Below are 25,960 nucleotides of genomic sequence, written 5' to 3'. Positions count from 1 at the left end.
AGGCCTCCTCATAATTTGGGACAAGAAAGAAGCCCAGTGTGGAAGTAAAGAAGGAAGTATAAAGAACTTTATTTTGCATTATGGACACCTTTTTATTGTAAATAGGGCAACCAAGGCTGTGTCTGTGGAACCATCTGAAAACAAAAGACTCAGTATCTCAGATATACATTTGGAAAATTTTGGATTTTTGGAAGTATTTCGGATAGTGGGATAGCAGGACACAATAGCACCCTCAAGTTCTGGTAGATACAGAGAGAGCAAAACGATCAATAGTGTGATCAAGTGGGTTTATTGATGTATTTACATTGAATACAGGAAGGGCCGGCCTTCCTTCTTCGTCCAAAGAGTCCATTCCAAAGCGAAGCCCGTTTCAATAAACCCTACGTTTCAGCTTCGGTTCTTCCGATCTCCAGATCTGCAAAGACAAGATTAAGGGGAAAGTCAAGCTGGGATAGTCAGACTTGTTTGGTGAGTGGGCTTATTAACAATTTACAAAAACAAGGTTCTACTTCCTTCTTTGCTTCCACGCAGCTTCTTTCTCATGCAGATAAAGAGCTTCGCTCTCACAGAGCACCCTCTCACACGGTTACACAGGAGCTTCACACAGTAGCTTTTTATACCTATCAGCCTTCACAAACGATGGCCTTCAACCTGGGGCTTCTTCACAGAAGCTTCTCACACCAGGCCTTCTCATACTAATAACACTGAGGCCTACTTCACACTGAGGCCTTCTCATAATTTTTTAAAATAATTTTATTGTATAATACTTAGAAAGATATAATCTTCAAAATTAGCAGTCAAAATACCAGTATTTTCATCCATCATGTGTTTTATTATTTCCTCCTGTTCTTTAAATTCCCCTTTACTTTCCAATTTCTGAGTGAAAAATAGTCTTGTTCCATTCTGTATTTATCCCTAATAGCTCCTCCATTTCTTTCTTGATTATTTTGTGGAACTTTTGTATTTTTTCACATTCCCACCACATGTGGGTGTATGTTCCTGTTTTTCCGCAGTTATGCCAACATAATTTCATAATGAGGCCTTTTCCCCACTGAGGCATTCTCGCGCTGAGGGCTCTCTCAGACTTAGACCTTTCTCCCTCTGAGGCCTCTCACATTGAGGGCTCTATCAGGCTGAAGCCTTTCTCCCACTGAGGCAAACTAACACTGAGGGCTCTATCAGGCTGAAGCCTTTCTCCCACTGAGGCAAACTAACACTGAGGCCTTCTCATACTGAGGCCTACTAACACACTGAGGCCCTTCTCCCACAGAGACTTCTCACAGTGAGACTTTTCTCCCATTGAGGTTAACTAACACTGAGGCCTTCTTATACTGAGGTTTACTAACACACTGAAGCCCTTCTCCCACAGAGACCTCACAGATTGAGACTTTTCTCCCACTGAGGTTAATTAACACTGAGGCCTTCTCATTCTGAGGCCTACTAACTCACTGAAGCCCTTCTCCCACAGAGACTTCTCACAGACTGACTTTTCTCCCACTGAGGTTAACTAACACTGAGGCCTTCTTATACTGAGGCCTACTAACACACTGAAGCCCTTCTCCCACAGAGACTTCTCACAGACTGAGACTTTTCTCCCACTGAGGTTAACTAACACTGAGGCCTTCTCATTCTGAGGCCTACTAACTCACTGAAGCCCTTCTCCCACAGAGACTTCTCACAGACTGACTTTTCTCCCACTGAGGTTAACTAACACTGAGGCCTTCTTATACTGAGGCCTACTAACACACTGAAGCCCTTCTCCCACAGAGACTTCTCACAGTGAGACTTTTCTCCCATTGAGGTTAACTAACACTGAGGCCTTCTTATACTGAGGCCTACTAACTCACTGAAGCCCTTCTCCCACAGAGACTTCTCACAGTGAGACTTTTCTCCCATTGAGGTTAACTAACACTGAGGCCTTCTCATTCTGAGGCCTACTAACTCACTGAAGCCCTTCTCCCACAGAGACTTCTCACAGACTGACTTTTCTCCCACTGAGGTTAACTAACACTGAGGCCTTCTTATACTGAGGCCTACTAACACACTGAAGCCCTTCTCCCACAGAGACTTCTCACAGACTGAGACTTTTCTCCCACTGAGGTTAACTAACACTGAGGCCTTCCTATACTGAGGCCTGCCTAACTCACTGAGGCCTTTCTCCCACAGAGACCTCTCACAGACTGAGGCCTACTAAGCTACAGGCACACCTTATATCGAACTGCAGCTTTTGCTGAGTCATTGTATAAAAGTAACCCTTTCAGTGCTTGACTCACATTTTTGTAATTAAAAATGTCTAGTTAATGTTTAATATATCTGACAAGAGAAGTCAGTGTGTTAGTAGGCCTCAGTATGAGAAGGCCTCAGTGTTAGTTTGCCTCAGTGGGAGAAAGGCTTTAGTCTGATAGAGCCCTCAGTGTGAGAGGCCTCAGAGTATTTTGTAGACTGTAATGTTTGATCTATGCCCAAAGGCAATAGTCTGTCCCAACAAGGAGATGGACATTTTCTCCTCAGAGTTGCCCCCCACCTCATCCATTTCTAGTCCTCACCGGCTTCGCAGTACTCCACGTTCTTCAGAAAGAGGCCACATGCTGGTGCCATGGTGCTTGAGGGATAAGCCATCAGGTCTCGGATCTCCAGGAGCTTCTTCACGTGCTCAGGGTCCAGGCGGTGCTGGCCCACGGCCACTAACACACCAGCCATGCGGCGGACCTGAAAGGACAGGAAGGGGAACTCAGAAATTGAGATGATGGAGAAGGTCTAGCACTGAGAGATGGATTTGACTTGTATCGTTGCCTTCCAAGGCTGGGATATCACCTCTATACTTAACGCACAATCCAGTTCAAGATGATATAGCAAAGCAGTTTACTGAAGAATAAGTGATAAAAAGAACAAAAACATACAGACCAATGTTAACTCTTCCACAGGAGGCTTTCCTTCATAGTAAAATAATATGGTTGCCCCATTTACAAGAACAAGGTTTCCACAACACAAAGTTCTTTATACTTCCTTCTTTGCTTCCACGCTGGGCTTCCTTCTCATTCAGATAAACTGCTTCGCCCTCACAGAGCGCCTTCTCACACCAAAGTTACAAAGGAGCTTCACACAGTAGCTCCTTTGTAACGTGGCTGCTATAGAAGTGTTGGGAGGACAATGGTTTTATAAACAAGCCCCTTGGTCTCCTTACGGATGTCCCGGTCCTCAAACACTCTCTGCTTCATTTGGAAAAATGCTGCACTCGCAGAGCTCAGGCGGAGTTGTATTTCAGTGTCGATGTTGACTTTTGTGGAGAGGTGGCTGCCAAGGGAGCGGAAACGGTCACCATTTTCAAACTTACACCATTAAGCTGTATTTCTGGCATTGGAGAGTCGATGATTCTATTTATTTAGAGACTGACGTTTCACTCACCAGAAACCACTGTGCTTTCAGAAAGGAAACCATTGCAATACTTTTTTTCCTTTTGCGGAAAAGTTCGTGACCACTACTGACACACATTCGGAAAGTTGTTATCTTCACCTGGTGCACTTACGCACTGAACGTGAATCAAATGGCAATAACAGCAGGAAACGGCATGTTATGTACAACCCAACGAAGAGACTGTAATATTTGTGTGTGTTTCCTCCGCGTTCTTTTGGGGAGGCGACAGAGGTATAAATAAAGGCAGAGTTTCCTTTTGAAATAGACGAAACGCACGAGAAGCGTGGGGAGAAAAGGCAAAAAAGAAACTGACCACATCCCTTCTAAAGTCGGGGAAACACTGAGCAAGAAAGACATGGTCCAATGAGAAAACATTTCCAACACCGACAGGGCACGGAATTATCTCCAGATATTTTCTCTCCGATCCTAAAAGGGTTTCCAAAACAACTCAATGAATCCTAGCGTTGGAAGAGACGCTAAGGGCCTTCCTGTCCAATCCCCAGGAATACACAATCCGAGCCCTCCCGACAGATGGCCAACCAGCATTTATGTAAAAACACCCCGAGATAGGGACTCTTCCACATTCTCTCTCTCTCTCTCTCTCTCTCTCTCTATATATATATATATATATATATATACCAGCTGTACCTGCCACGCATTGCTGTGGCCAACCGTCCCTCCCTCTTTCTGTCCTTCTTTCCATCCTTCCTTTACTCCCTCTTCCCTTCCCATTTTTCTTTCCTTCTCTCCTTCCTTCCTTCTCTCCCTTTCCTTCCTTCCCCTCTTTTTCTTTAGCTCTTTTTTCTCTCATTTCTTCCTTCCCTACTTCCTTCCTTCGTTTTTTGCTTCCATTCTTCTCTCTTTCCTCCCCTCCCTTTTTCTCTCTTTCTTTCCCTCCTTCTTTCCCTCCTTCCTTCCTTCCTTCCTTCCTTCTTTCCTTCCTTTTTTCTTTCTTTCTCTCCTTCCTTCCCTTCCTTACCCTTTTTCTTTAGCTCTTTTTCCTCTAATTTCTTCCTTCCCTACTTCCTTCCTTCCTTCCTTCCTTCCTTCCTTGTTGTTTGCTTCCATCCTTTCTTCTCTCTTTCCTTTCCTCCCTTTCTCTCTCCTTCCTTGATTACCCATTTCCTTCCCTTTTTTCTTTCTTTCTCCCCTTCCTTCCTTCTCTACCTTTCCTTCCTTCCTTCTTTTCTTTATCTTCTTTTTTCTCTCATTTCTTCCTTCCCCACCTATTTCCCTCTTTCTTTCTTTGCTTCCTTCCTTCATTTTTTGCTTCCATCCTTCCTTCTCTCTTTTCTTCCCTCCCTCTTTCTCTCCTTCCTTCACTCCCTCTTTCCTTCCTTCCCAGTTTTTTTCCTTCTCTCCTTCCTTCCTTCTCTACCTTTCTTTCCTTCCCCCTTTTTCTTTAGCTCTTTTTCCTCTCATTTCTTCCTTCCCCGCCTATTTCCCTCTTTCCTTCTTTGCTTCCTTCCTTCGTTTTTTGCTTCCATCCTTTCTTCTCTCTTTCCTTCCCTCCCTTTTTCTCTCCTTCTTTCCCTCCTTCCTTCACTCCCTCGTCTTCCTTCTCTTTTTCTTTCTTTCTTTCCTTCCTTCCTTCTCTACCTTTCCTTCCTCCCCCCTTTTCTTTATTTTCTTTCATTTCTTCCCTACCTCTTTCCTTCTTTCTTTCGCTTTTTGCTTCCATCCTTCCTTCTCTCTTTCCTTCCCTCCTTCTTTCTCTCCTTCTTTCCCTCCTTCCTTCGCTCCCTCTTTCCTTCCTTCCCTTTTTTCTTTCCTTCTCTCCCTCTTTCCTTCCTTCCCCCTTTTTTCTTTTCCTTCCCCTTTTTCTCCTTTCTTCCTTCTCTACCTCTTTCCTTCCTTCTACCTTTCCTTCTTTATTTCCCTCCTTTCTTTCTTTCTTTCTTTCTTTCTCCCCTTCTTTCCCTCCCTCTTCTTTCCCTTTTTTCTGCATCATCATTTAGCTTTTCGTCATTTAGCTTTTTGGGTTTTTAAGTCCTTTTCGCTGTTTTGGGATTTTTTTTATAAGTTATGGTCACTCGTTGGTCTGTTAGGGGTATAGTGTCCAAATTTCGTGTCAGTTCGTCCAGTGGTTTTTGAGTTATGTTAATCCCACAAACAAACATTATGTATTTATTTATATAGATTTCAAGCAACTCTGCATAAAAGCAAACAGCAGTTCCTGAAGTTACCACCAGAGAGCACCATTTCATTCTGCTTCATCTTCATGTAATTTTGCTCCTATTATGAATCGCAATGTAAATATCTGATATGCAGGATGTATCTGCATTTACCGGACCAAATTTGGCCCAAATTTGAATACTGGTGGGATTGAGGGGGGAGATTGGTTTTGTCATTTGGGAGTTGTAGTTGCTGGGATTTATAGTTCGCCTAAAATCAAAGAGCATTCTGAACTCCACCAACGATGGAATTGAACCAAACTTGGCACACAGGACTCCCATGACCAAGAGAAAACACTAGAAGGGTTTGGTGGGCATTGACCTTGAGTTTGGGAGTTGTAGTTCGCCTACATCCAGGGAGCACTGTGGACTCAAAACAATGATAGATCTGGAGCAAACTTGGCACAAATACTCAATATGCCCCGAATGTGAACACTGGTGGAGTTTGGGGAAAATAGACCTTGAGATTTGGAGGTTGTAGTTGCTGGGATTTATAGTTCGCCTAAAATCAGTGACCATTCTGAACTCCACCAAGGATGGAAGTGAACCAAACTTGGCACACAGAACTCCCAAAACCAATAGAAAATGCTGGAAAGGTTTGGTGGGCATTGACCTTGCATTTAGGAGTTGTAGTTCACCTACATCCAAAGAGCAGTGTGGACTCAAACAATGATGGATCTGGACCAAACTTGGCACAAATATGAAATATGCTCAGAATGTGAATACTGGGGGAGTTTGGGGAAAATAAACCTTGAGATTTGGGAGTTGTAGTTGCTAGGATTTCTAGTTCACCTACAATCAAAGAGTATTCTGAACCTCACTAACAATAGAATTAGGCCAAATTTCCCACACAGAACCCCCATTCCTTGAAGGGAGTCTGTGGCACTAGCCTCCCTCCAGCCTCTCACGCTCTTCCTTGCCTGTGGCCATGTGCCGAGCACGCCTGCTCTCCCCTCCCTACTTGGATCTCAGAAAAAGATAGATAGAATTGGACCAAACTTCCCACACCGAACCCCATGCCAATAATTTCATAGTTGGTCTTATTCTGTAAAGGGAAAGCTAGATCTCTCGCTGTACCTGTTTGTAGAGGAATGACCGGCTGGTGAATTCCAGTTCCCAAAACTTCAGCTCACTGGAAAAGGGAAATAAGAGTTACTCACAATGATGGGACTTATTTCTGGACATAACAGGTTGGAGCGAAGCAGCAACAAAGGGGCAGTTTTTCTAGACCAGGAGTGGACATAGCACTGGCCTCGGATCTCACTTTGTGGCTCTTCCAAATTGTTTGAAAGCAGGGCCTCAGTGTGTTAGTAGGCCTCAGTGTTAGTTTGCCTCAGTGGGAGAAAGACATCAGTCTGGGAGCAATAGGTTTTCCCCTGACATTAAAGTCCAGTCGTGTCCGACTCTGGGGGTTGATGCACATCTCAATTTCTAAGCTTAAGAGCCAGTGTTGTCCGTAGACACCTCCAAGGTCATGTGGCCAGCATGTCTTCATGGAGCGCTGTTACCTTCCTGTCGGAGTGGTACCTATTGATCTACTCACATTTGCTTTACACATGATGCCTTCAACCTGGGGCTTTTCTCACTGAAGTTTTTCACACCAGGCCTACTAACACTGAGGCCTTTCAGACTGATACCTCTCCCACACTGAGGCAAACTAACACTGAAGCCTTTCTCCCACTGAGACCTTTTCAAACTGAGGGCTCTCTCAGACTGGGGCCTTTCTCCCACTGAGGCGAACTAACACTGAAGCCTTTCTCCCACTGAGACCTTTTCAAACTGAGGGCTTTCTCAGACTGGGGCCTTTCTCCCACTGAGGCAAACTAACACTGAAGCCTTTCTCCCACTGAGACCTTCTCAAACTGTGGGCTTTCTCAGACTGGGGCCTTTCTCCCACTGAGGCGAACTAACACTGAAGCATTTCTCCCACTGAGACCTTCTCAAACTGAGGGCTTTCTCAGACTGGGGCCTTTCTCCCACTGAGGCGAACTAACACTGAAGCATTTCTCCCACTGAGACCTTCTCAAACTGAGGGCTTTCTCAGACTGGGGCCTTTCTCCCACTGAGGCGAACTAACACTGAAGCCTTTCTCCCACTGAGACCTTCTCAAACTGAGGGCTTTCTCAGACTGGGGCCTTTCTCCCACTGAGGCGAACTAACACTGAAGCCTTTCTCCCACTGAGACCTTCTCAAACTGAGGGCTTTCTCAGACTGGGGCCTTTCTCCCACTGAGGCGAACTAACACTGAAGCCTTTCTCCCACTGAGACCTTCTCAAACTGAGGGCTTTCTCAGACTGGGGCCTTTCTCCCACTGAGGCGAACTAACACTGAAGCCTTTCTCCTACTGAGACCTTCTCAAACTGAGGACTTTCTCAGAATGTTAGTAGGCTTCAGTGTTAGTTTGCCTCAGTGAGAGAATGGCCTCAGTCTGGGAGCAATAGGTTTCCCCCTGACATTAAGTCCAGTTGTGTCCAATTCTAAGGGTTGGTGCACATCTCCATTTCTAAGCCGAAGAGCCAGCATTGTCCGTAGACACCTCCAAGGTCAAGTGGCCAAAATTACAACATATAACCATAGACTCAAAGACTCGCATAATCTTGGAGGGAAGATACAAAATGACAAGGCGGGCGTTCGGAGGCCTTTTGCTTCCCATTGTTGCCCATTGTCTCTAACCTTTGGGCCTGCCTCTCCATTGCATCCCCTCCGTTGCTACTCCCACCTCCAAACAACCCGGCTGGAAATAAACCCTGCTGACCATAAACAAAGTGCAATAATAGGCTGCTAATACCTCTCATGCGATTTCACGGAGGAAGGCCTTTGCTGAAGGCATTTGGCCACTCAGCAGTCAACGTCAGCAGTTCCGACGGGGAGGAAAAAACACGCTCGGAAGAATCGTTCTTACGAAAGGATTTGTTTATAATGACAGTTTATTGTAGGATGGTTGTGTAAAAAGGTACCTATTGATCTAATAATAATAATAATAATAATAATAATAATAATAATCTTTATTTATACCCCACCACCATCTCCCCAAAGGGGACTTGGGGGCGGCTTACATGAGGCCGAGCCCAGAAATACAATTACAACAAATACAACAACATAAAAATCAAACAACAAAACTAATATCACAATAAAATAAACAAAGCATAGGAATAAAACACAATGAAACAAAATAATGCAATAAGAAATCAATCACAGAGAGAAAACCGGACCTCAGTGTGTTAGTATCTCTCTCCACGTACCAACCCGGGCCCTTAGATCTTCAGGGGAGGCCCTCCTCTCACCCCTACCAATCTCACAAGCTCGTCTTGTGGGCACAAGGGAGAGAGCCTTCTCCGCTGTGGCTCCCCGACTTTGGAACTCATTACCTGGAGAGATCAGGAAAGCCCCTTCACTAGAAACATTCAAAAAGGACCTTAAAACCTGGTTCTTCCGCTGCGCCTTTGGTGAGTTGGTACACAACCTCACATTATCTTTAACTACCAGTATTCACTTTTCCACATAATCACCAGACAGTTAGATACATTTCTGCCAACGATGAACTAATTTTCTGAAGCCGTCATGGAAGAAGTCTGTGCACTTTCATTTCAAGCGCCAGCATCCTGGGTACCCATCGTGCACAGATCTTTCGACAGCCAAGCAAAGCAATAATGTGACCCAGACGTTCTTGTGAAATGCCGATTATGCTTGAAATTTCTCTCTGAGTGATACGACGATCGTCCTGAATCCATCTGTCAACCTTTTGCTTGTGAAACTCGGTGGTTGCTGTCACAGGACGTCCAACTCTTTGTTTGTCACGCAAGTCAGATGTTCCCACCTCAACATCTTTAAACTTACTCGCCAACAACGCACAATTCTCACATCAACACAATCCCCATAAACAGCTTGCATTCTCTGATGAATCTCCTTTGGGGTGACATCTTCTGCTGTCAAGAATTCAATGACTGCACGCACGTTGCTTAAGTCACATTTTCCGACCGTCTGCGCAGGGTTCCATACTTTGCACTTTAAGAACACAACTGTTCAATGCTAAGGCTTCCCGCCTAAATGGAACTGTAGAGGAGAGTCTACTGAACAAGCCAGTACCTGCTGCACACCAGTACTGCCATCTGTTGAGGAGTTACGAAGGTGGAGGCATTACTTTACAGTTTAACAACACAACCATTCAATGCTAAGGCTTCCCACCAAAATGGAACTGTAGAGGAGAGTCTATTGAACAAGCCAGTACCTGCTGCACACCAGTACTACCTTCTGTTGAGGAGTTACGAAGGTGGAGGCTTTACTGTTCACTTTAACAACACAACTGTTCAATGCTAAGGCTTCCCACCAAAATGGAACTGTAGAGGAGAGTCTACTGAACAAGCCAGTACCTGCCGCATACCAAATGGGGCAGCATGAGCAATGAGTGGTGCATTCTGTGATTAATCTCCTTTGAGGTGACACCTTCTGCTCTCACCTTCGGCCTCAATGTGTTAGTAGTCAGTGTTTCTTCGCCTCAGTGGGAGAAAAGCCCCAGTCTGAGAGAGCCCTCAGTGTGAGAAGGCCTCAGTGGGAGAAAGGCCCCAGTCTGAGAGGTCTCTGTGGAAGAAGGGCCTCAATGTGTTAGTAGTCAGTGGTTCTTCGCCTCAGTGGGAGAAAGGCCCCAGTCTGAGAGAGCCCTCAGTGTAAGAAGGCCTCAGTGGGAGAAAGGCTTCAGTGTTAGTTCTCACCTATTGTTGACGTGGTGCATCAAGAAGCCCGAAGAAGGTCTGATCTCCAGCTGGTCAATCGTCTTGACCGGGTTCTTTGCAGGTAATTCGGAGGAAGCGGAGCGGAAGGTGCTGAAGTCATGGGTGCCCACCAGGAACCCTGCTGCTTCCTGCATGGCGGCCAAGTCCAAATGGCTGGGGAAAAGAGTCCGAGGGAGTCCGTGAGTCCAGGGAAGGATCGCAGGTCATCAACTAAATGACTAACTATCACCCTTGTCAGAAATATTAAAAATTAACTAGCTATTTTTAATTACTGAAAGGGTTAAATGGATGCAATGACTTGGTAAATGCTGCAGTTCTATATAAGTAGATGTGCATGATTCAGTCTGTGAGAGGTCTCTGTGGAAGAAGGGCCTCAATGTGTTAGTAGTCGGTGTTTCTTTGCCTCAGTGGGAGAAAAGCCCCAGTCTGAGAGAGCCCTCAGTGTGAGAAGGCCTCAGTGGGAGAAAGGCCCCAGTCTCAGAGGTCTCTGTGGAAGAAGGGCCTCAATGTGTTAGTAGTCAGTGTTTCTTCGCCTCAGTGGGAGAAAGGCCCCAGTCTGAGAGAGCCCTCAGTGTGAGAAGGCCTCAGTGGGAGAAAGGCTTCAATGTTTGTTCGCCTCAGTGGGAGAAAGGCCCCAGTCTCAGAGGTCTCTGTGGAAGAAGGGCCTCAATGTGTTAGTAGTCAGTGTTTCTTCGCCTCAGTGGGAGAAAGGCCCCAGTCTGAGAGGTCTCTGTGGATGAAGGGCCTCAATGTGTTAGTAGTCGGTGTTTCTTTGCCTCAGTGGGAGAAAGGCCTTAGTCTGAGAGGTCTCTGTGGAAGAAGGGCCTCAATGTGTTAGTAATCTGTTTCTTCGCCTCAGTGGGAGAAAGACCCCAGTCTGAGAGAGCTCTCAGTGTGAGAAGGCCTCAGTGGGAGAAAGGCTTCAGTGTTAGTTCGCCTCAGTGGGAGAAAGGCCCCAGTCTGAGAGAGCCCTCAGTGTGAGAAGGCCTCAGTGGAAGAAAGGCTTCAGTGTTAGTTTGCCTCAGTGTGAGAGGGGATCAGTCTGAGAGAACCCTCAATGTGAAAAGGCCTCAGTATGAGTAGGCCTGGTGTGTGAAGCAAAGCGGAGAAAAGCATGGTCATCATGTGTAAAGCCCCAGTGTAAAGGCTGCTGTGTGTAAAAGGCTACTGTGTGAAGCTCCTGTGTAAGTTCGGTGTGAGAGGAAGCTCAGTGAGAGAAAAGCTGTTTATTGGCATGAAAAAGAAGCCCAGCGTGGAAGCAAAGAAGGAAGTATAAAGGACTTTATTTGTGTTATGGAAACCTTGTAAATAGAGCAACTATATTGTAACTTATTGCTAATAAGTTACTCGGCTATATGTTTATGAGGAGGGTCTTTTGTTAATAAGCCCACTCGCCCAACAGGCTCAACCATTAACCAAAAGGGAGAAATTGGAAGAAGACTTGCTTGGGAGCTCAATATCCCATGTAGGATCGCAGCTATATTACAGCTTAATGTCCTACTGTCGAGCCTCTATTACAATTAGGATGCAATGTCCTTGATCCAGACACCAATCCCCTGTCAGGTTCATTTTCTCAATATGAACGGTGGATTGTGGAAGGCAATGGTTGAACACCTCTGTCGGGCTTTGCAAACTCACCCTCTCTGTGTCACCCAGCAGAGATTCTGCTCAAAGACCGGCAGCAGCTCAGAAGGCCAAGAGCAACCGGTTGCGACTCGGTAGACGTAAGTCCTCGATAAGGCTGAGAAACGTGCGTGGAAAGTGTCTGAGACGCGACGAGCACCAAGGACGCTGAAAGAGATAGAAAAAGGCGAAGGATGAGTTGCGGAGACACATAGATGCTGGGCAACGTTTGGGTTGGATTGGCACAGACAGCAAAACAAAGATCATACAATAAAGGTTTCATGTACCTCGGCTTTGTCAGAAATAAGAAAGAAGCCCAGTGTGAAAGCAAAGAAGGAAGTATAAAGAACATTGTTTGTGTTATGGAAACCTTGTTCTTGTAAATAGTGCAACCATATTACTTTACAGTGTGAAGTAGGCCTCAGTATTAGTAGGCCTCAGTGGGAGAAAGACTTCAGTGTTAGTGCGCCTCAGTGTGAGAGAGGCGTCAGTCTGAGAGAGCCCTCAGTGTGAGAAGGCCTCGGTGGGAGAAAGGCGTCAATGTGAGGTAGGCCTCAGTACGAATAGGCGTGGTGTGAGAAGCTTTGGTGAGAAGAAGCCCCAAGTGGAAGTCCATTGTGTGTGAAGGCTGCTTTGTGTAAAAAGCTACTGTGTGAAGCTGCTGTGTAACTTCGGTGTGAGAAGGCGCTCTGTGAGAGCAAAGCTGTTTATCTGCATAAGAAAGAAGCCCAGTGTGGAAGCAAAGAAGGAAGTAGAAAGAACTATGTGTTATGGAAACCTTGTTCTTGTAAATAGTGCAACCATATTACTTTACAGTGTGAAGTAGGCCTCAGTATTAGTAGGTCTCAGTGGGAGAAAGGCTTCAGTGTTAGTTCGCCTCAGCATGAGAGAGGCGTCAGTCTGAGAGAACCCTCAGTGTGAGAAGGCCTCAGTGGGAGAAAAGCCTCAGTGTGAGGTAGGCTTGGTGTGAGAAGCTTCGGTGAGAAGAAGCCCCAAGTTGAAGTCCATTGTGTGTGAAGGCTGCTATGTGTAAAAAGCAACTGGGTGAAGCTCCCGTGTAACTTTGGTGTCAGAAGGCGCTCTGTGAGAGCAAAGCTGCTTATCTGCATCAGAAAGAAGCCCAGTGTGGAAGCAAAGAAGGAAGTATAAAGAATATTGTTTGTGTTATGGAAACCTTGTTCTTGTAAATAGTACAACCATATTACTTTACAGTGGGAAGTAGGCCTCAGTATTAGTAGGTCCCAATGGGAGAAAGGCTTCAGTGTTAGTTCGCCTCAGCATGAGAGAGGCGTCAGTCTGAGAGAACCCTCAGTGTGAGAAGGCCTCAGTGGGAGAAAAGCCTCAGTGTGAGGTAGGCCTGGTGTGAGAAGCTTCGGTGAGAAGAAGCCCCAAGTTGAAGTCCATTGTGTGTGAAGCTCCTTCGTAACTGGTGTGAGAAGGCGCTCTGTGAGAGCGAAGCTACTTATCTGCATGAGAAAGAAGCCCAGTGTGGAAGCAAAGAAGGAAGTATAAAGAACTTTGTGTTATGGAAACCTTGTTCTTGTAAATAGTGCAACCATATTACTTTACAGTGGGAAGTAGGCCTCTTATTAGTAGGTCCCAGTGGGAGAAAGGCTTCAGTGTTAGTTCGCCTCAGCATGAGAGAGGCGTCAGTCTGAGAGAACCCTCAGTGTGAGAAGGCCTCAGTGGGAGAAAAGCCTCAGTGTGAGGTAGGCCTGGTGTGAGAAGCTTCGGTGAGAAGAAGCCCCAAGTTGAAGTCCATTGTGTGTGAAGCTCCTTCGTAACTGGTGTGAGAAGGCGCTCTGTTAGAGCGAAGCTACTTATCTGCATGAGAAAGAAGCCCAGTGTGGAAGCAAAGAAGGAAGTATAAAAAACTTTGTGTTATAGAAACTTTGTTCTTGTAAATAGTGCCGCCATATTATTTTACTACAAAGACAAGGCTCCTATAGAAGAGATAGTCGCCTGCCTACTTATGGCAACTCCTTGGCAAGGTGGTTTTGACGATTCCTTCTGAATTTCAGCCGAAAGGACCTGGTATTTGTTGGAGTCTCTTTCCCAACTACTAACCAGGACTGACCCTGCTTAGCTTCCAAACTGAGATGAAAATCGCTGCCCGCTTCTAGCATTCAGATTGGCAATCCTAATCTGAAGGAAACTCCAAAGGCAGGCAAGTCGGAGACGGCGTGAGCCAGATCCAGGTTGACAGCTTCACCGAGCATTACACCTGTGGGTCCCTCGCAGTGCCAGAAAGAAGTCGCCCTTCCTTGTCTGGCCCCAGACGGAGCCTGCCTCGCAAGCGGTGTACACGCCAACACGGCCGCTATAAAGACGACTGGCTGGGAGGGGAAGGGGGAAATGACCTAGTTTCCATCTCTCTCCATCTCTCCCCACAGCTGCTGCTGCTGCGGCAAAGTGATTGCCGACCTTACCGACCGTCTGAAAACAGCAAAGGGAAGCAAGACGCTGCTCACCAGCCTGGGGCATGGCCAAGCAAGCATCTCCATATTCCCAGTAGACCACTGTCTCTGTCTCACGACTTTTGGATCAGTGGGCAAAGTGATCCAGTTCCAACTATACCTGCTCTGTTTCAGTTGAGGATACCTGCAAAATTCTAGGCTGCATCAATGTCCCCTGGGCAACGTCCTTGCAGACAGCCAATTCTCCACACCAAAAGGACTGACCAAAAGGTCAGCAGTTCAGATCTGAGGAGCAGAGTGAGCTCCTGTCTGTCAGCTCCAGCTTCCCATGCGGGGACATGAGAGAAGCCTCCCACAGGATAGTAAAATATCCGGGCGTCCACGGGGCAACATCCTTGAAGACAGCCAATTATCTTATACCAGAAGGACTGCTGATCGAAAGGTCAGCAATTAGAATCTGGGGAGTGGGGTGAGCTCTCATCTGTCAGCTCCAGCTTCCCATGTGGGGACATGAGGGAAGCCTCCCACAGAATGGTAAAATATCCGGGCGTACACTGGGCAACATCCTTGAAGACAGCCAATTATCTCATATCAGAAGGACTTCTGACCGAAAGGTCAGCAATTAGAATCTGGGGAGTGGGGTAAGCTCTTTTCTGTCAGCTCCAGCTTCCCATGTGGGGACATGAGGGAAGCCTCCCACAGGATGGTAAAATATCCGGGCGTACACTGGGCAACATCCTTGAAGACAGCCAATTATCTCATATCAGAAGGACTGCTGACCGAAAGGTCAGCAATTAGAATCTGGGGAGTGGGGTGAGCTCTTTTCTGTCCGCTCCAGCTTCCCATGTGGGGACATGAGGGAAGCCTCCGACTGGATGGTAAAATTTTCAGGCGTCCCCTGGGCAACGTCCTTGAAGACAGCCAATTTTCCACACCAGAAGGACTGCTGACCAAAAAGTCGACAGTTCTAATCTGAGGAGTGGGTTGAGCTCCCGTCTATCAGCTCCAGGTTCCCATGCAGGGACATGAGAGAAGCCTCCCACAGGATGGTAAAATATCCGGCCAACCCCTGGGCAACGTCCTTGCAGACAGCCAATTCTCTCACTTCAGAAGTGACTGGCAGTTTCTCAAGTCGCTCCTGACACAAAACAAAAATGTTCCTTCAATGTGCTCAAGAGCATGTAAAAAAGGAGCTTGGTTATTGGATTTGTGGCCATTTTAAGAAGGGTATCGATAACTATCAGTACATCTTCCAACCAAATCTACTTTCCAAATAGCCAAAAATATAGTGTCACTGGACATGGGAACTCTATTGAGCTATGGATTTGTCCAATCCTCTTTCCAAGCAATTGCAGCCTATGGCAGCTTATTAGTTAGATATGGATCCACATACTGGCAAAGATGAACCCCAGTATCAGTTCTGGGGATCACAGCCTGGGGGTCACAACCAGACACAGTGAAAACACCTGCCCTTGCACTTTGCTACTTTGCTATTGAATATGCATGTCTACTGTGGGAAACATCTCACTACGTTAAAACAGCAGATGTGGCTCTTAATGAGACATGCCACATTATCACAGAATGCCTCAGTGTGAGAGAGGTATCAGCCTGAGAGAGCCTTCGGTCACATTATCACAAGATGTCTACACACTACACCACTGGAGAAATTATACCATTTAGCTGGTATTACACCATCGGATATCCACAGGGAAGTAGCAGCCTACAGTGTTCGTTTGCCTCAGTGTGAGAGAGGTATCAGTCTGAGAGAGCCCTCAGACTCTCTCAGTGTGAGAGAGGTATCAGTCTGAGAGAAAGTCACATTATTACAGGATGTCTATACCCTACACCACTGGAGCAATTATACTGTTTAGCCAGAATCACACCATTGGATATCCACAGGGAAGTAGCAGCCTACAGTGTTCATTTGCCTCAGTGTGAGCGAGGTATCAGTCAGAAAGAACCCTCAGTCACATTATCACAGGATTTCTAGACCCTACACTGCTAGAGAAATTATACTGTTTAGCCGGTATTGCACCATCTGATATCCGCAGGGAAGTAGCAGCCTACAGTGTTTGTTTCCCTTAGTGTGAGAGAGGTATCAGTCTGAGAGAACCCTCAGTCACATTATCACAGGATGTCTACACCTTACACCACTGGAGCAATTATACTGTTTAGCCGGTATTACACCATCTGATATCCACAGGGAAGTAGTAGACTACACTACAGTGTTCGTTTGCCTCAGTGTGAGAGAGGTATCAGTCTGAGAGAAAGTCACATTATTACAGGATGTCTACACCCTACACCACTGGGGCAATTATACTGTTTAGCCGGTATTACACCATCTGATATCTGCAGGGAAGTAGCAGCCTACAGTGTTGGTTTGCCTCAGTGGGAGAGAGGTATCAATCTGAGAGAACCCTCAGTCACATTATCACAAGATGTCTACACGCTACACCACTGGAGCAATTATACTGTTTAGCCGGTATTACACCATCGGATATCCACAGGGAAGTAACAGCCTACAGTGTTCGTTTGCCTCAGTGTGAGAGAGGTATCAGTCTGAGAGAACCCTCAGTCACATTATCACAGGATGTCTACACCATACACATTGGAGAAATTATACTGTTTAGCTGGTATTACACCATCAAATATCTGCAGGGAAGTAGCAGCCTACAGTGTTTGTTTGCCTCAGCGTGAGAGAGGTACCAGTCTGAGAGAGCCATCAGTGTGAGAATGCCTTACTGTTAGTAGGCCTGGTGTGAGAAGCTTTGGTGAGAAAAGCCCCAGGTTGAAGGCAACATGTGTAAAGCTCCAGTGTGAAGGCTGTGTGTAAAAGGCTAGTGTGTGAAGCTCATTGACATCTCTGGTCCATCCTCTGTTCAGACACATGATAACAGTACCTTCAATTCGCTTCTGACATGATAAATAAATAGCATCAATCCTCATAGGAAACTAATCGGACCCATTAGCATGAATGTAGTCTAGCGTTCAGGAGTTTACTGCTGCAAACACAGCTGGCTGTGCTTTTGAACCAATTGTAAAGAGTTCGCATAATGCTAAATCGCATTTAGAAAATCCTGCAATAATTACGGATTGACGGATCACTCTTAATTCCTGTCCCTTTCATAGGCGTCCATTCATATGTCTCTGTTCCATCCTATTTATGCGGCATGATTTTAATATTTTTTAAATAGCGGAGCAATATGTACTGCATTAGCCTGTCTTCTTCTTCTTCTTCTTTTGTGCGTCCTTTCCTTCGAATCTGGCAACATTCGTAATACTTTAGTAAAAGAAGGTAGATGGGGTTTGGAAAATTTACACTTTTAATACTTTTCTTTTGCATATTTCAACCTATTATTATTATTATTATTATTATTAACTTTATTTGTACCCCGCGAGCATCTCCCGAAGGACTCGATGCGGCTTACACAGGCCGAAGCCTCAGAACACAATACAATAGAAAACATAACAAGTAATAAGAAAGCAAATCAAAAATCAAAAAAGCAAATCAAAATCAAAAATTAGCGAGACAGCAATAACAATACATCAAGACATATTAAAACTGGTTCGGCCGGCGAGAGGGGTACAAGGTTAAAAGTGCTGAAATGGCAGGAGGGGCGTAGGAATTAAAGTACGGTGTGCAGCAATGTTAATTGTGCTAAAGTGCTACTAGGACTTGGAATAGGGATTCCTAATCCGGGAAGGCACAACGGAACAGCCAAGTTTTCAAATTCCTTCTGAAAACTGCTAGTGAGGGGGCCTGTCGGAGATCTTTTGGAAGGGCGTTCCAGAGTCGGGGGGCCGCCACGGAGAAGGCCCTGTCCCGTGTCCCCACCAAGCGCGCTTGCGACGTGGGTGGGATCACGAGCAGGGCCTCCCCAGATGATCGAAGCGAGCGTGTGGGTTCGTAGATGGAGATGCAGTCACGCAGGTAGGCTGGTCCCAAACCGTTTAGGGCTTTGTAGGTAAGCACCTGCACCTTGAATTGGGCTCGAAAGATGAATGGCAGCCAGTGGAGCTCCTTAAACAGAGGGGTAGACCTCTCTTGATAATGAGCTCCAGTTAGCATCCTGGCTGCTGCACGCTGAACCAGTTGCAGTTTCCGAGCCGTCTTCAAGGGTAGCCCCACGTAGAGCGCATTGCAGTAATCCATTCTAGAGGTGACCAAGGCGTGGACCACCCCGGCCAGGTCAGCCTTCACGAGGTATGGTCGCAGTTGGCGCACGAGTCTCAATTGCCTTTTGTAGATGTAGGTTGAGCATGCCAAATTCCGTAATGTGAAATACTCCAGAATCGTCCACATGAGAGGCTGAAAGAATGGCTCAGTCTATACCAGCATCTTGGTGTTTCTTGACCTTCAAAAGCCGGAAATGAAAGGAGAAGCCTTTGCCTTTGTTTACGTTTGTGTGCCTCATTATATTGTTTCTCAACCTGGTGTTTCTCGATCTTCGAAAGCTGGAAATGAAAGGAGAAGCCTTTGCCTTTGTTTCTGTTTGTGTGCCTCATTATATTGTTTCTCAACCTGGTGTTTCTCGACCTTCGAAAGACAGAAATGAAAGGAGAAGCCTTTGCCTTTGTTTCTGTTTGTGTGCCTCATTATATTGTTTCTCAACCTGGTGTTTCTCGACCTTTGAAAGACAGAAATGAAAGGAGAAGCCTTTGCCTTTGTTTCTGTTTGTGTGCCTCATTATATTGTTTCTCAACCTGGTGTTTCTCAACCTTCGAAAGCCGGAAATGAAAGGAGAAGCCTTTGCCTTTGTTTCTGTTTGTGTGCCTCATTATATTGTTTCTCAATCTGGTGTTTCTCGATCTTCGAAAGTCGGAAATGAAAGGAGAAGCTTTTGTCTTTGTTTCTGTTTGTGTGCCTCATTATATTGTTTCTCAACCTGGTGTTTCTCGACCTTCGAAAGCCGGAAATGAAAGGAGAAGCCTTTGCCTTTGTTTACGTTTGTGTGCCTCATTATATTGTTTCTCAACCTGGTGTTTCTCGATCTTCGAAAGTCGGAAATGAAAGGAGAAGCCTTTGCCTTTGTTTCTGTTTGTGTGCCTCATGATATTGTTTCTCAACCTGGTGTTTCTCGACCTTCGAAATATGGAAATGGAAGGAGAAGCCTTTGCCTTTGTTTCTGTTTGTGTGCCTCGTTATATTGTTTCTCAACCTGGTGTTTCTCGACCTTCGAAAGCCGGAAATGAAAGGAGAAGCCTTTGCCTTTGTTTATGTTTGTGTGCCTCATAGTATTGTTTCTCAACCTGGGGGTTGCAACCCCTGGAGGCGTCATGAGGAGGCTTCAGAGTGGTCACCAAAGACCATCAGAAAACACATATTTCTGATGGTCTTAGGAACCGCTTTGGCAGAGAAGGATGAAGATCTCTCCGCCTCTCCTCCTCTTCCTTTTTGGAAACAGACCCCAAATCCTCCCACCAAAAGCCCTCCTCCGTTGTGATTGGCCAGATTCTCAACCAAGGGCTGTTTTGGAGACTTCAAGCGGAGAGGGGAGAGCAGGCGTGCTCAGCGCATGTCAGTGTGGTGCGCATTCGTGGGCGAGGGAGAACATGCAAGGCTGGAGGGAGGCTTGTGCAAGCGAGGCGCTTCAAGGCATGGTGGTTCTTTGTGGGATATTTGGCCCAATTCTATCGTTGGTGGGGTTCAGAATGCTCTTTGATTGTAGGTGAACTATAAATCCCAGCATCTACATCTCCCAAATGTCAAGGTCGATTTCCCCCCAACTCACATTTGGACATATTGAGTATTTGTGCAAAGTTTGGTCCAGATCCATCACTGTTTAAGTTCACCGTGCTCTCTGAATCTTGGTGAACTCGAACTCCAAAACTCAAGGTTAATGGCCACCAAACCCTTTCAGTATTTCATGGGAGTTTTGTGTGTTAAATTTGGTTCAAGTTTGGTAGTGTGCATGTGCAGGTGAGGGAGAGCATGCAAGGCTGGAGGGAGGCTCGCACAAGCAAGTTCCTTCAAGGCGTGGTTGTTCTGTGTGGGAACTTTGGCCCAATTCTATCGTTGGTGGGGTTCAGAATCCTCTTTGATTGGAGGTGAACTATGAATCCCAGCAACTACAACTCCCAAATGACAAAATCAATCCCCCAACCTCACCAGTATTCAGATTTGGGTGTATTGGTTATTTGTGCCAAATTTGGTCCAGTGACTGAAAGTACATCCTGCATATCAGATATTTACATGACAATTCATAACAGTAGCAAAATTACAGTTAGAAAGTAGCAAGGAAAATAATGTTATGGCTGGGGGTCACCACAGCATCAGGGGTCGCAGTATTACGAAGGTCAAGAACCACTGGACTAGACCTTCGGAGAGCTTCTGTTCAACCATTTCAAACCTCCCTGCTTAAGTGGTGATGGCATGATCGTAAGCATAGATGAAATTCTTTATTGCTTCAGTAGGGGTCACAACAATATGAGGAACTGTATTAAGGGGTTGCGGCATTAGGAAGGTTGAGAAACACTGATCTAGACCTTTGGAGAGCTTCTGTTCAACCATTTCAAAGCTCCCTGATTAGCAGTGATGGCACGGTCGTCAGCATAGATGAAACTCTTTATTGCTTCTGTGGAGGTCTCAACAATATGAGGAACTGTATTAAGGGGTCGTGGCATTAGGAAGGTTGAGAAACACTAATCTAAACCTTCGGAGAGCTTCTGTTCAACCATTTCAAAGCTCCTTGCTTGAGCGGTGATGGCATGATCGTCAGCATAGATGAAACTCTTTATTGCTTCTTTAGGGATCACAACAATATTAGGAACCGTATTAAGGGGTCACGGCATTAGGAAGGTTGAGAAACACTGATCTAAACCTTCGGAGAGCTTCTGTTCAACCATTTCAAAGCTCCTTGTTTGAGCAGTGATGGCATGATCGTCAGCATAGATAAAACTCTTTATTGCTTCTGTAGGGTTCGCAACAATATGAGGAACTGGATTAAGGATTCGCAGCATTAGGAAGATTGAGAAACATTGATCTAGATCTTTGGAGAGCTTTTGTTCAACCATTTCAAACCTCCCTGCTTAAGTGGTGATGGCATTGTCATCAGCATAGATGAAACTCTATTGCTTCTGTAGGGGTCAGAACAATATGAGGAACTGTATTAGGAAGGTTGAGAAACACTGACCTAGAGCTTCAGAGAGCTTCTGTTCAGTTATTTCAAAGCTCCCTGCGTAAGTGGTGATGGCTTGATCGTCAGCATAGATGAAACTTTTTATTGCTTCTGTAGGAATCACAATATGAGGAACTGTATTGAGGGGTTGCGGCATTAGGAAGGTTGAGAAAGCTTTATTTCATGCACAAAACGATTCCCAATATTGCTAAGCATGTTGTTTGTTTGTTTGTTTACCAGGAGCACAATATGGCTCCCTTCCTCCACCCCATATCTCCTGTGCGGTGACTAATGGACAAGACAGAGGCCGAAACGGAACAATGCCAACAGATGTCTCAGATTCCCTTTTGTCCAATTGGCAGAAAATCCTGCGCCCGGGAAGAAGGAACAGGTGGGTAAGCGTTCAAGTGCCGTCACCAAGGATGATGATATTGTTGTTGTTGTTGTTGTTATATTTATTTATATTCTGCTGAAACTCTGAGCAGAGGTCACAGCGATGAGTAATAATAATAGTAATAATAATAATAATAATAATACACAAGAATGGAGCATGACGGACCATTAGGGGGAAGGGAGGTGGCTACTAAGCCCCTGCAGCCAGATTAGCTTCTGGGGGATAATAGGATCACCGGCCGTGTAAAATCCTTTTAGAGCAGATAAAGCACGAGGGCCAGGCCGAGAGGAAAGGAAGCACCAAAGACCCCGACCGTATATATTCATATACTCACTTGGGTACCCGGTGTTGCCCAGCTTGTTTGAAAAAGTCATTTTTTAATGCAAAAAGTTGTGGGTGAACTACAACTCCCATCATGCCAGGGTAACTCTGAAAAACTCCATCAGTACTTAAAAGTTTGTTATGTTGGGCAAGTTTCCTCTAGATGCATCATTTGTGGGGTTCGGTGTGCTGTATGGCTGCAGGGTGAACTACAACTCCCACTATGGTGAATCAGACCCCTCAAACCCCACCACTTGGTTGGGTTAGTCATGGGGGTTCTGTGTGCCACGTTTGGTCCAAGTCCATCATCGGTAGAGGTCACAGTTTCTCTGGTTGTGGGTGAACTACAACTCCCATCATGCCAGGGTAACTCTGAACAAACTTAAACGTTTGTTATGTTGGGCAAGTTTCCTCCAGATGCATCATTTGTGGGGTTCGGTGTGCTGTCTGACTGCAGGGTGAACTACAACTCCCACTGTGGTGAGTCATTCCCCTCAAACCCCTCCAGTAGGTGGGGTTAGTCATGGGGATTCTGTGTGCCAAGTTTGGCCCAGGTCCATCATCTGTGGAGGTCACAGTTTCTCTGGTTGTGGGTGAACTACAACTCCCAGAAAAGAAGATCTATTCCACCACCCCCCAACAGCTCCCTAAACTACAACTCCCACTATGGTGAGTCAGTCTCCGCAAACCCCTCCAGTTGGTTTGGTTAGTCATGCGGGTTCTGTGTGCCAAGTTTGGTCCAGGTCCATCATTGGTGGAGGTCACAGTTTCTCTGGTTGTGAGTGAACTACAATTCCCAGTAAAGAAGATCTATTCTACCCCCAATAGCTCCCTAAACTACAACTCCCACTATGGTGAGTCAGTCTCCTCAAACCCCTCCAGTAAGTGGGGTTAGTCATGGGGATTCTGTGTGCCAAGTTTGGTCCAGGTCCATCATCGGTGGTGGTCACAGTTTCTCTGGTTGTGAGTGAACTACAATTCCCAGTAAAGAAGATCTATTCCACCCCTCAACAGCTCCCTAAACTACAACTCCCACTATGGTGAGTCAGTACCCTCAAACCCCTCCAGTAGGTAGAGTTAGTCATGGAGGTTCTGTGTGCCAAGTTTGGTTCAGGTCCATCATCGGTGGAGGTCACAGTTTCTCTGGTTGTGAGTGAACTACAATTCCCAGTAAAGAAGATCTATTCCACCCCTCAACAGCTCCCTCAACTACAACTCCCACTAGGGTGAGTCAGTCCCCTCAAACCCCTCCAGTAGGTGGGGTTAGTCAGGGAGGTTCTTTGTGCCAAGTTTGGTCCAGGTCCATCATTGGTGGAGGTCACAGTTTCTCTGGTTGTGAGTGAACTACAATTCCCAGTAAAGAAGATCTATTCTACCCCCAACAGCTCCCTAAACTACAACTCCCACTAGGGTGAGTCAGTCCCCTCAAACCCCTCCAGTAGGTGGGGTTAGTCATGGAGGTTCTGTGTGCCAAGTTTGGTCCAGGTCCATCATTGGTGGAGGTCACAGTTTCTCTGGTTGTGAGTGAACTACAACTCCCAGAAAAGAAGGTCTATTCCACCCCCCAACAGCTCCCTAAACTGCAAGATGGGCAGTATGGTGTTTGTGAAGGACCTTGCCCAGGCTCTTCGATATGGTCATGGTGCAACCAAAGGAGAGAATCAGAAACACTAGGATGTCTGTGGTGGAGGAAACACATAAAATCTGGGATGAAATAGTCCCCGTATGAAAGCCTTCACTTGGGTGGTAGGCAGTATGGTGTGTGTGGAAGACATTGGCAGGGCTCTTGGACATGTCCATGGTGTCACCAATGGAGAGAATAAGAAACATTAGGATGTCTGTGGTGGAGGAAACACATAACATCTAGGATGAAATAGTCCCCATATGAAAGCCTTCACTTGGGTGGTGGGTAGGAAGGAGTTGGTGGAGCACATTGGTAGGGCTCTTGGACATGTTCAGAGTGGCACCAATGGAGAGAGTCAGAAACACTGGGATGTCTGTGGTGGAGGAAACACATAACATCTAGGATGAAATGGTCCCAGTATGAAAGCCTTAACTTGGACGGTGGGATGTATGGTGTTTGGAGGACATTGGCAGGGCTCTTCATGTTCATGGTGCATTAACGAAGAGAGTCAGAAACACTAGGATGTCTGTGGTGGAGGAAACACATAACATCTAGGATGAAATAGTCCCAGTATGAAAGCCTTCACTTGGATGGTGGGATGTATGATGTGTGTGAAGGACATTACCAGGGCTCTTGGAGAGAGTCAGAAACACTAGGATGTCTGTGGTGGAGGAAACACATAACATCTAGGATGAGATAGTCCTAATATTAAAGCCTTCACTTGGATGGCAGGGCTCTTCATGTTCATGGTGCATTAACGAAGAGAGTCAGAAACACTAGGATGTCTGTGGCGGAGGAAACACATAACATCTAGGACGAAATGGTCCCAGTATGAAAGCCTTCATGTTTGTGGTGGAGGAAACACATAACATCTAGGATGAAATAGTCCTAATATGAAAGCCTTCACTTGGATGGTGGGCAATATAGTGTGTATGAAGGAGATTCTCAGTTCTTGTGGGTTTTTTCGGGCTATATGGCCATGTTCTAGAGGCATTTCTCCTGACGTTTCGCCTGCATCTATGGCAAGCATCCTCAGAGGGTCAAGACCCTCTGAGGATGCTTGCCATAGATGCAGGCGAAACGTCAGGAGAAATGCCTCTAGAACATGGCCATATAGCCCGAAAAAACCCACAAGAACTGAGTGATTCCGGCCATGAAAGCCTTCGACAATACAATGAAGGAGATTGTCAGGGCTCTTGGACATGTTTATAGTGCCACCAATGGAGAGAGTCAGAAATACTGGGATGTCCATGGTGGAGGAAACACACTGACGATAACTCGCAATGTCACTGGAGGGAGGGCCATTGGTGTCTCCTGAGGCGTGGGAGACATAAAACCCTGCTAAATAATGGTACTCAATGTGCTTCTCCTTTGTGTGGGGCAGAGAGCAATGTTTTCTTCCTCCTATTGTTTTCCCAACTGCCGTGTCTGGAAGTATTTTGCATTTGGGCACGGCAGAAGGCGGCTCAGCTGCTTTGCATTTGGAGGGAACGGGGCTGGACCAACCCAAGCCCATCTCTAGCTGCCTCTCCTTTGTAAACACTGCAATGTCCTGGCCGTGGTAGAGAAGGCCCTAGTTGGAGATGGCTTGGCCACGAACTCTTGTTTTCCACCAAATGGAAAGCAAAGCGCTGGGACTTGGCTCCTTTCTTCGCATTTCCTGACATCTCCCTCCCGCTCTTTCTCCGCTGGAGATTTCCTGCTCCAGCGCGGACTCCGGTGCCAAACCGACGCAGCCAGGGCAATGCTCTTCGTCCCATAAAGCTGCGTTCGGCTCGCCCGCCAAAGCGGCCAACGTGCCTGTGGTTGGTCTTACTTTTGTCCAAACTGGGGCGTAAAGGGGTACAGACCCGGTTCCCCTTATCCAAAATTCTTGGACCAGACATGTTTCGGATTCCTTGATACGTCTATATTTTGAAATATTTGCATATACATAATGAGATACCTCGGAGATGGAGCCCAAGTCCAAACACAACATCCATTTATGTTTTGTTTATTCATTACTAGGTTGGGTTTTTATTTTACAAAATGCATAAGGTTGTGGGTGAACTACAACTCCCAACATGCCAGGTGAACCACCTGAAACTCCATCAGTACTTAAAGTTTCTTATGTTGGGCAAGTGTGCTCTAGATGCATCATCTACA

General features: G+C 46.1%; 1 protein-coding gene across 2 annotated transcripts in view; it reads right to left on the bottom strand.

The window, feature by feature from the left end:
• Positions 1-270: 270 nt before the first annotated feature.
• Positions 271-25,960, bottom strand: part of PUSL1 (pseudouridine synthase like 1) — a 45,470-nt gene continuing 19,780 nt past the window's right edge. The window contains exons 4-8 of one of the 2 annotated variants that reach the window (XM_060758972.2): positions 11,957-12,109; positions 10,298-10,471; positions 6,666-6,720; positions 2,547-2,709; positions 271-415 (exon numbers count right to left, since the gene is read on the bottom strand). In XM_060758972.2, the coding sequence (XP_060614955.2) occupies positions 381-415; positions 2,547-2,709; positions 6,666-6,720; positions 10,298-10,471; positions 11,957-12,109 (580 nt within the window). In that variant the 3' untranslated portion in view covers positions 271-380. The remainder of the gene's footprint in view (positions 416-2,546; positions 2,710-6,665; positions 6,721-10,297; positions 10,472-11,956; positions 12,110-25,960) is intronic. The other variant, XM_067473013.1, reaches the window with a different exon arrangement.

The sequence above is a fragment of the Anolis sagrei genome, chromosome 13, assembly GCF_037176765.1.
Source record: "Anolis sagrei isolate rAnoSag1 chromosome 13, rAnoSag1.mat, whole genome shotgun sequence".
In the NCBI taxonomy this organism is placed as follows: domain Eukaryota; kingdom Metazoa; phylum Chordata; class Lepidosauria; order Squamata; family Dactyloidae; genus Anolis; species Anolis sagrei.
This window is presented reverse-complemented; position numbering and strand designations above follow the sequence as displayed.